Source organism: Oxyura jamaicensis, chromosome 1, assembly GCF_011077185.1.
Source record: "Oxyura jamaicensis isolate SHBP4307 breed ruddy duck chromosome 1, BPBGC_Ojam_1.0, whole genome shotgun sequence".
Lineage (NCBI taxonomy): Eukaryota > Metazoa > Chordata > Aves > Anseriformes > Anatidae > Oxyura > Oxyura jamaicensis.
In genome coordinates, this window is record NC_048893.1 from 112,193,261 (window position 1) to 112,204,096 (window position 10,836).

The following is a 10,836-nucleotide window of genomic DNA, read 5'->3' on the forward strand; positions in this document are numbered from 1 at the left end:
CGGGCGGGGGAAGAGGCGGCCGGCGGCGGGGGCGGGCGGCGGGGGCGCGGCGCCCAGGTGCGTCCTCGGCGCGGGGAGACGCCCGCGGGGCCGCGCCGGCAGGGCCACAGGTGAGGAGCGGGGCCTCCGGCGCCGGCACCCGAGCATCCCCGGCCCAGGCGGCCGGCCCGCAGCCCCCAGCGCCGAGACCCCAGCCCCGGCCAGCCGGCTCCTCACGCAGCGCCCGGCGGCCCAGCGGCAGGCGGGCACATCTCCTTTCCTCGCCTCTCCCCTCCTCTTCTCTCCCCTCCTCTCTCCTCCACTCCCCTTCTCCCCTCTCTTCTCCTCTCTTCTTCTCTCCCCTCCTCGCCTCTCGGATCGCGCCGGTCCCGCTGCTCGGCCCCCTGCCTCCCGCAGTCTTAAAGCGGCATCGAGTCTCCGCGGTGGAAAAAAAAACCACAAGACCAATAGAAGGACGCAGAGGAATAGCCTGCCTTTCAATAGTTGGCTGAACTGCGGCCGTTTGGCATCAGCTGAGTTGTATATGACTAATGTGTTGATAAGTCGTGGGGGGGGACCGAAGGAGGGGACCCTGCTGGAAGGTCACAGCCCAGGCAGGCGAGCACGTCCAAGAACTGACTAGGAGTCCTTGCACAACTGCAGGGGGGGGGGGGAACTTCTGCCTTTCCCAGTGCTTATGCAGCCCCAGATATAGTTTGGCCTTTCATGTGGTTCTTTTTTTCCTGTGGTAACAAATTCCCCCCACCCCCCTGTAGAGAAAGAATAAATTACAGTCTCTCTAACTAAAAGCAATTTCTGCATCTTTTCTTTCTTTCATGATGTGAAGGTTGGTCTAAAAAGAAAAAAAAAAAGTGAAAAAATATTAAAGGAAGGCAGCTAAAAAAAAAAAATCAATACTGTGAAATACATAACAGCATTAGGGCTACTCTGAGTTTAAGCTATAAAATGAAAAGCAAACATGATCAAGCTATACAGACTCTCAACCTGCAAAATCCCCATGTGGTACCAAGCAGGATCACTTCACATTTGGGGGGTCTTCATACGACATCATTAAATAAAATGAAAATAAATAATAATAATAAAAACACTATATAGAGGCAGAGATGGCCTCAGCCTTGTTTCACCACAATGAAACTCAAGAAAGGATAACCCCTCTCTAAAGACAGTGGGATGAACATAAGCAAAAAGCTCAGCAAGACAGCCAGACAGGTAGGAGAACCTGTCTGGAGATGTTTCTAGAGACATACAGAACTGGCCAAAATGTGCTTGCAAAGCTTTGTATAAGGCCCTTCACTCTAATTCTTGAGAAAACCAAAGTCACAACTGAAACACGGTAAATTCTATCATGGACATGCCCTGCATCACATTTTGGCTGTGATATTAGCCAGAAGACACTGAAGCCTGAAGTGAAAGTAGGAGAGATGAAACTAACACTGGGTAAGGACAAGCTGCTCGTGGTTGCCCTTAAGGCTAAGATGTATCCAGGGAAGTCATTCGGTGCAAAGGAATGTCTGATGCTATTAAAATGAATAAAAGAAAAGATAGAAAGAAAGAAATACAATCATCTTCAGGGAAGAAAGAGGAAGTTTGCTTTTACTGGGAGGAAAGTTCTGTTAAAAATGACAATTATTTTATCTCTGCTTAGAAGAGAGCTAGTAACTAGCAGAAGTGCATAACTGTTCATCTGAGAGTATTTTGGAGAAGTTCATGCCAGCTCTATTCATGCAGCTCTTTCAGAACTGCTTTGTTTTCCATTTTGAAGCCCAACATACTTTGGGTTTAAGAGAAACAACACTGTACCACACAGAATAAACATACCATCTTCTTTTACCTAACTCCTTTACTCATCTACATAACTCTGGAAGCCCTTGACAAATTTCAGTTCCATGTAAAGAAATCTCAAGCTAATTTCTGTAAGTTTCAGTGCATTTCAAGCAACAACAGCATCAAACCAGAAGAAGTCTAATTTGTTCTTCTGTGACTCTTAAATGCAAGGGACCAACTTTCAATAGGTATATAACTTCTTTTTAACCATCAGCCAGCCAACTACTCAGTATATTCAGACATAGCTCTGAGCTGGGTTTAAGGAAGAGAGTAGAAGACAGGACACACTGTGGCATGAAAGCAGGGTTCACTGGATCTGCTGCTCAGGGAATAACTTGACTGAAACCAAAATTAAACAATCTGTCAAAGTGGAGAAACAAGACTATATGATAACTTGTACATTTCAGAGTACAAGAAATCAGTCAGAATGCTATCTTTCAAGTCTGAAAAATCAAGCATGACCAAGCTTCAATAGCAAACAAAGCCACTTAAGGTCATCAACCAAGGAGAATACCGTTTTGTTTTTTTTTTAATCAGATAGAAAACTGCAAGTGTTCTAGATTAGGCGGGTGGAAATTATAGAATTCTTCCTAAAACAAACTCAAGAATTTTCCAGTAAGAGAGCTCAATTTGAAATTGCACATAATTTTATCTTTTCTGGAAAATAATAATAATAAATCCTGTGCAACTATTACTGTAGCTGTGATTAATGATCCAAAAGCTTACACTGGGCTTAAATTAAGTTCTTAAACAGGGTTTAGATCTTGTACTGATTGACTGTAACAAACTGATCATCCTTACTCTCTAGCTTTCTGCAGCTATCACGCAGACTCTGAGTAAGACCTCTTGAAATGAACACAGATACAGCAACAATATACACCAGCTGACAATCACCCTAAATGTAGCTCAAACAATTAACAGTCCAGATTACAATATACTGCAGAACGCACAAGCAAAAGACTCCTGTATTAGGACCTCAACAAAACCCAAAAACCTTTGAACCATCCGATTCAATGGAGCATTGAAAACATCAGCATACTTTCTGACAGTCCTGGATGCAGATATTGAAGATATGCTGTGTCCTGAGCCACCAACATAAAGTACGTAGAGAAATGCCACTAGCGCAATCAGACTGACAATGATCAGCCCAGCCTTCTACCTTTTGGTTGAGCAAACCTGGAAAGGGCTAAATAGCAAGATCTGTAAATGCAATGTGTGTACATAATGCTCTCATATTTTGAGAGAGGACACACAAGAAATGACCCCTGTGGTCCAAAAAGTGGAGAGAAAGTATGGTGAGAGAGATAGTTCTCAACAGCCAGAAGACCTGGGGGGAGGGGGGCTAGGAGATAAAATTGAGCATACGTGAAACAAGAATATAGGTGACTGATCAGTCCAGTTTCTGGAAGAGATGATACCTTGGCTCACTCCTCCCTCAGTTTCTAAGTCATTCTATTTCTCTTTATTAAAGAGCCCTTTCCCTGACTGTAGTCTTCTTGAATATGTTCTTTCAGCATAGTTAATAGAAACAAAAATACCAGACACCTAGTCTGTAGACTAGACGAAGATAATTGATGGGGGCTATCATCCAAGTATACCAACTGTAGCTATAAATTTAGTTACAATTGTCATTTTAATAAGATCTGGTTTTTGAGTTCTACTGAGGAGGGAGTTGTAGTCCCACTTAACTTGAAAACAAACAAACGAAACAAACAAATAAACAAAAAGCAGAAGTATATCACCCCAAGAGAGCACCAGTAAAGAAACAAAGCCTGGAACATTTCAGTAATTATTTTTTTCCCCTTTTAATAAAAACATGTAAAGAGGAGTCATATAAAGAACTTGTGAATATCTGGATAAAATAAATACTAGTCTAAAGTATTCAGATCTGAGCCTTCTTTCTAAATCAAATCTATTTTAAAGTTGAATATAACACATTTGAATGACTCTTCACCAAATTTTGTGGAAGTCCAGACCTTTGTCACTGTAGCCATAATGAAGTAAGATGCATTCTAAGAGTGATAAAGGGGCCAAGGGTTAAGAATGGAGGAGAAGCAGGAGTGGGAAAGCTTTTCAGTAGTTTCTATTGGTCTGGAAGTGGGAGAATCAAAAGCCTCATGAGAACAGGTTTTTCTCACAAGACTTCATGCCTGATTTGATACTAGAAAGATTCAGATAAATGTTGAATGCTTGTCAAAACCAATCGCTAAGCCTTCTGATTTCACTGGCTACCAAGCTTAATGCTTATATCTATAAGCTCACAGTCAGCCATTTTTATCAGAACAAGCTGCAAAAATTAAATATTTTCCATGAGACGTTTAAGAATTTAAAAGCAATTTCTAGTTCTGTAGGTGATTGTGAAGATACTAGTTGAAATTCATTAGTATGAATACTGGGAACACTCACAATGGACAAAGAAATCTAAACAGTCACATACAATTATTTTTAAGTGCATCTATACCATCAACATCTATCTTGTCCACCTCCCAGAATATAAGGCAATAAGTACAATTTGCTTCCTAAGCTTCGTGAGAAGCCATTAACTATTCTAAACTGATACTGGGCAAAAATACTGTTATCTGGCAAAAAAATGCACTTTCTCACCTGATCTGTCTTTACAATATGCATACAATCAACTGCTCAGTCTTGATATGCAGCAGCTTGCAAAACAGCATAGATGACTTATTAGACTGTTTCTGCCTACCAACCTTAAAAGCACAAAATGGATATTTTTTCCCTTCCCTCTTTAATGCTGCAGCTCTCATTCCTAGGGTTCCAGCACCATCTGGAAGACATGAACAAGCCAGTCTACATTCTGAGGTGCTTCCGCGAGCACAGAATCGGTGGGAAGAGAAAGAATTTCCTCTGGGTGTTTGGTCAGAAGACTGAATACCTAAGTGGATTCTCACATGTCTATTATTTTCCAATGCATTCAAGAACTTAGAGTGTGATTACTTTCTCTTCTCTGCCCAGGTGAATGTTAGTTAAATAACTGCATTTATGTGTGTATAAGTACGTTTTTCTTACACTCATCTACCAAATTGAAACTGGCCAGTACGTTCCGACATTATCACAGGGAAGGAGGAGAGAAGCTGACAGAGGCTTTTCTTAGAAAAACATGGTAGAGTAAGGCATGGAAAAATCAAATTCAGTCTTCAGGTAGGATTTTAAAAGTGTGTGACTGATGTTTTTTTGAGGAAAATACCACTTTTTCCTCTTTAAAAGAACATCAAAACATAGGGCTACTATTATAATTTGCGTGTGTGCCTGCAGACTTCTTTTTGCATTGCACCTTGCAAACAAACAAAAAGGTAAGATTCTTGCCTATTTATAGGTTTAGCAGTCAACTAAAAGAAAAATATTATCTTTCAGAAGGAAAAGGCCAGGAAAAATATATATATTATTCTCATATCTTCATACGGACAAGTCTGTTCCTATGATAGAAAAGAAGGGGGGTTGGGAGGATTAGGGGCACATAAAATAGCTAAAGATAAAAGATGGGAACACAGTATATAAGATATCAGAAGACAATTGGGTGAAAAACTGGGCTTGCAGAAGGGCAAAAAGGTTTCTCTTGGTACTAATTGGTTCTCATAAGGGAAAGTAGTATAACATGACATACAAGCATTGTGGCACTGCAGATATCCATTTAAAAGTCTCCAAATAAAGATGAACTAAATCCTTTGTGTCTGATGTATATATAAAGACAAGACATTAAAGACCACAGTACGAAGTGATTTTAATGCCAAGATATGATGGAGTGAATTACATATATTGAAATCATAGGCATAGCTATGTCATACAGTATATATCATAATATTGTAGCATGAAATGGCTGAGTCAAGAGTGCTATTTCACCTTCGAATCTGTTTTTTGATTATTTAGATTAAGAGTCTGAGCCTTTTTTGAGAGGCATAGGACAACTCTGGTTTGAATATGAGCATGTAAATATACAGAACTGCTTCTTATTAAAAAAGAATGGGGGGGAGGAAATATGAAGAAATATTGCAGCTTCTACGAGGCCTTTTTAAAAAAAAAAATAATTTTTGTTTCAGAGCTCTGCAGATTTATTTTTTTTTAATAATTCTTACAGTGCAATTCATTAAGCACTGTAATTATGTGAGAACAAGGTTGCACCTGGTCCTGAGCCAAATACTGCTTGCTCTCTGTTACCTGCCCAGGATGCCAGTGGCTTGCACAGAATAGTAACCACATAAACAAAAGAAGAATTGAATTATTGGGAGCCAATACCCCCCTGGCCAGAGTCAGTACGCAGAAGGAAACAGGAAGAGCAGAGCTCGCCATGCCTCAGAAAATGCAGTGTCCTCTGGACTCTCATCTTCCTCCTTGCACAGCTCCTACCTGTTTCAGAATGCTGATGAAGAGGCAATATCTCTGCCTGCAGACTGCTGGGAGCACATGCGGTCATGCCTCTTCCCAACACCAGTGCAGCCGTGAGGGCTGAGGGGGGGAGAAGAAATGCAGAGCAGCTGTGGAGCAAGGAGGCAGGGTTGCCAAGCAACAGCCTACTGGGGAGGGTGTTAAAATGAGGAAAGGAAACAGATATAAATTGCATTTGCTCGTGTGGGGCAACGGTAGCCCTTCCATCTGCTCTTCTTCCTGCTTCCATTGAGTTATTGGTGTGCATTTCATGGGAGGGGTTGGCCATAAGCGTTTCTTGCGTCATGAGCTCCAGTCTGCTCCTTGAGAAGGTTGTGTCAGGGACAGCCTGTGAAGAATGTTTTCTTTGCCAACTTGTTGTCATGGATAACGTCGCAAGAACAAAAGCAGACTGTCATAGGTTCTCCAGATGGTCTGCCCCAAGAGTCAGGAGCACGAGCAAAAACCAAACTCTCCCCATTCACACATCTGTGCCAGCAATGTTCATTCTGGTACACCATCATTTGTCTTTGAGAGAAACATGAACAATGCATGGGGGATTTTTTTTTCCCTTCACACCATATAGACTTCACCTGTGACAAGCAAAGCTCGTCCTCTGAAGATCTTTCTGTTTATTATTTCCATAAAAAGTTATTGTTCCCATTTTGTGGCAAAGACTGTTCTGTGAGGTCATAAACACTTGACAGCAAGGCATCGGAGGAGGTCTTCACAAACCACTAAGTGGAAGGTATTTTGGTGAGGAGGGGCAAAATTGGAGAGGGGATGGAAAATACAAAAATAAAAGCCACTGACAGCTCACCAGAACAGACCACATATACTGGAGAGACTTTCACAGAGGCTGACCTTATGGATCCCAAGTTTCTCTCAACACAGATGACCTACTGCTGAACCAGCTGCACACAGTTGGGTATGTTACAGCTCTCAACAGTTCTGGAAAGGGGTTCCAGGTGCAAAGCATCTGCCTCTCCCCAGTACAACTGGTTGTTTGCAGGTGTGGTCACCAGAACTAATTGGGAACCTTCTCTTTTCTTAGCTTTTTTGCTCTTTCACACCTTATACACACTATCACAGACCACCAATAGACTATGCGCTTGCACACCACTTTAGAAAACGCACTGTGGAGTCAAAATTATTTGTAATAACCTATCCTTGGTTGCTTTTACATACAAAAGAAACAAGTCTGTAGAGGTAACAGCATTTGTATTTACCTTTGAATACCTGAAAGTTTCACTAATGCAAAATGTTTCCAGATAAGTAAATGCGTACTTTCTTCATATCTTTCAAGTCATGAAGTAATCCATAGAAACACGAAAATATAGAACAGACCTCTCTTGTTCATGCTCTCGCTTTCTGACAGAGATCTTGGTCCCTGTTAGCAGTCAAAAGGGAGAAGTATGCACATTTAAGGTTATTCCTCTCAACTTACTGCGGTTTTCCAAAGTAGAACAGAAATTGCACACCTGAAGTCCTTGCTTCTCTCTTTTCATTGACTATACAAAGAAGCTAAAATGACTCACACCATTAACACTTTAATTTAAGGCAAGTTTACCTATGACGATAGCAGCAAAGCATTGCCAAGTTTTGAAGCAACACTAAGTCCATCGGCAGGATCTGAAGGAGGCTAATGGAGATCTTGTCTTTTTGGCAGGAAATTCTTATACAAGAGCAGAAAAATACTTGCCTGAGAGTCTGGCTAACAAGTGGAAATTGATATACTTGTTGGAGATGGAAAGTGACTCCAAGTACTTCATGGGAGAATTTCTGTAGGGTGCCGCTATGAAAGACATCAGCAACAGAGGAAAGCAGCATCTGTCAGATGCAATGGCGTATCTTGTCTACTGAAGGGTTTCACAGTAAAATAAAAATCTGGGTAAATATCAGTGACAGCAGTATTCTGGACTGGTGTCAGAGGAGAAAAAAAGACACCATTATCGCATCACTGGCAACACCACATCTGGAGTACTGTGTACCAGACCTGGGCTCCCCAGTCTAAGAAAGACATGGATGTAGAAGAGAGTCTAGTGAGGGGTTGCAAAGTTGGTTTAGGGATTTGACAAACAAGAAAGTCCACTGATGGTGGTCTAACACTGGAGCAGGTTGCCCAGAGAAGCCGTGAAGTCTCCATCCTTGGAGACATTGAAAGCCTGACAGTACGTATTCCCGTGCAACCTGCCATAGTATCCACCTCTGCTTTGGGCAGGGGGGGGATGGACAATATTTCTCAGAGTCCCTCTCAGATTCTGTGTCAAAATAGCTGGCTTTGTTCTCCACAGAGAAGCTGATTCAGGTCCAGCTCACATTGTTGCTGTGGTACTTTCGCTCAGCATTCCTTAGGTGGTTTTATTTTGATTAAGTACATCCACCTGTCAACAGTAGTCTCTTCACCACCACTACTTATTTTTAGATAATGGTGGCTTGCTTAGAAATCCTACATTTACTAACGGTTACCACAGTTGGGTTTTTCCTCTGAGTTTAAGTGTTTATAAAGTGACTGCTACTAAGTAATCACTGTAAATACCATTTTACAGGATACAAAAGGGAAAAGGAAAGAGTATGCCCACCTTGCCTGGAAAAGACTGCAGTTTAGAGGAGTGGGAAATAGCTGAAAATGCTTTTTCTCCCACCGCTCTGGAACACTTTTTCCAAAACTACCAAAAAATAAAAAATAACAGATCCCCACATAGCATCCTGGGATACAGGAACAGCACACAGGACACAGTCACACAGTGAGGAGGACTCAGTTGTTTGACAGATAGCATTAAGAAGCAATGTTTGCCTCTACATCCCCTGTTTTGCAGAGCAAATAGGGATGCCCAGTTTTTTACATGATGGTTTATACATGGTTTTCACATCCCTACCACTTCATCTCTTTCTTTAACATGCTATTTTCTCTCTCTCCCCACCTCAGATTCCTCTCACACAGAATACCTTCCTGCTTCTGTTGTATAAACCTGGATCCTGTCTGTTTCTAATAAGTCTTTTTGTGACATGATAGGATTAGAACATGATGGGCTTTAAGCATTTTTTTTAAGCTCAGTATTAATCTAGAAGTCTTTAAAAGATACACCTGTCTTGCATAACATCTCCTGCCTTTCTTACACAGCAACATCGAGAGAATTACTTCTTACTATTTTAGTCTATATACCTTTGCCTGAAAGCTTAGATTTTTTAAAAAATTGGGGGGGGGGAAGAACAACAACAACAACCAAAGTTATACTTAGCTGGCTACAAGTCAATAAATGGATTGAGAAGATTTTCTACCAAAATAGCATTATTTAAAAAATAATAATAACTGAAGAAAACACTAGATGCTGAGGAAGGAAAATAATCTTAAGAGGCAAGGTATACATCAATACTCCATATAATGTAAAATAAGTATTTGATTTCACTCAAGTGAATATTGTATTGTTTTCCTGGTCTGTGGATCACCATCTAGTTATGTTGCTAAGCTGTTCCAATGCTGATTCACTAAACTTCACTAATTTTTATGGTTAGATGTACGTTAAGGGCTGATCAAAGAGTTAAGTGACATAACATCTCATTTTCCAAAAATCACAGAATTGAGTACAATTGAAATATCCTGCTGTATAAGCTAAAAATTTCGACTACTGTTCCTTGACTAGTTAATTCAAATTACAGTAAGAAAATGTTTGAAAATAAGAAAACTGTAGCAATATGAACTTCTTTTTCCATATGAAGTTCAGGCTTTTTGTCAGTAGAGAACTCAGAAAGAATTAGCATGGTAACATTAATTCAAGTTTTGTTTTTCAAATAATTTTAAATTCACATGCTGAGATCCTCATCAGATATCTTCAGCACTGTAAGTACAGGCTTTCATTTCTGAACTCAGATCATAAACCTCTGCACTCAGTATGGTTTCCAAAAGCGATCAGCAGCTGTTTCAGGTCGTGACTGATGGTCATTGGCAAAGCTTTGTGGGAAAATGGCAAAATGCCTACACGTATACATCCAGCTGAAGCGTTACAAACCTTTCACATAAGGAATGATCACCCAAACAAGCTTTACAAGACGCTGGGGGAGGGGGGATGTAGCATTTGCCTTTAATAGTTAACGTTAAAAGAGGACTTCTCAAGGAGTGGATGCTTCTAAATCATGTAACAGAAGTTTCCTCTATGACTCGGAAACTTGCCCTAATCATTTCTTTTACCAAATATGCTTCTGTAAAGGCAGCAGATATTTTTAAAAATTCATTTCTAAATCCGATGTGTCAGAAGACATATTTATATAAGGATTCCGAGGAAACTGTTAGATGCAACACACCAGAAATAACACTCACAGCTCTTATACGTAGCCTTCTAAAAGCACACGAGAGCACAAACCGCGTTAAGCGCAGACCTCCCGAACACCACCACCCGCGTTAGTTTCCCTTCCCAGGCAGCGACCGGCAGCATAGAGTTGGCTGCCGGTTCAGAAGAACCAAAATGAGAACCTGCCAAAACGATGGGGGGCGGGCGGTTCCTCTGTGCCTCCCCCGGGGAATGTCAGCCTGCCGCCGGCACAACCGCGGGGGGATCCTCGCCCTTCTCCCGGCAAGCCGAGGGGACCGCGCCGCGCTCACCGTGCGAGATGCTGTGGAGCAAGGCGACGGCC

General features: G+C 41.4%; 1 protein-coding gene across 4 annotated transcripts in view; it reads right to left on the reverse strand.

Annotated features, from left to right (window-relative positions):
- The window catches only part of DSCAM (DS cell adhesion molecule), a 478,055-nt gene that overhangs the window by 466,188 nt on the left and 1,031 nt on the right, over positions 1–10,836 (reverse strand). For 2 of the 4 annotated variants that reach the window (XM_035315831.1, XM_035315832.1), the window contains exon 1: positions 6,187–7,118. The exons of 1 other annotated variant lie outside the window; for it this stretch is intronic. In XM_035315831.1, the coding sequence (XP_035171722.1) occupies positions 6,187–6,589 (403 nt within the window). In that variant the 5' untranslated portion in view covers positions 6,590–7,118. Of the gene's footprint in view, positions 1–6,186; positions 7,119–10,836 lie in introns of those variants that run through there. One more of the 4 variants, XM_035315828.1, reaches the window with a different exon arrangement.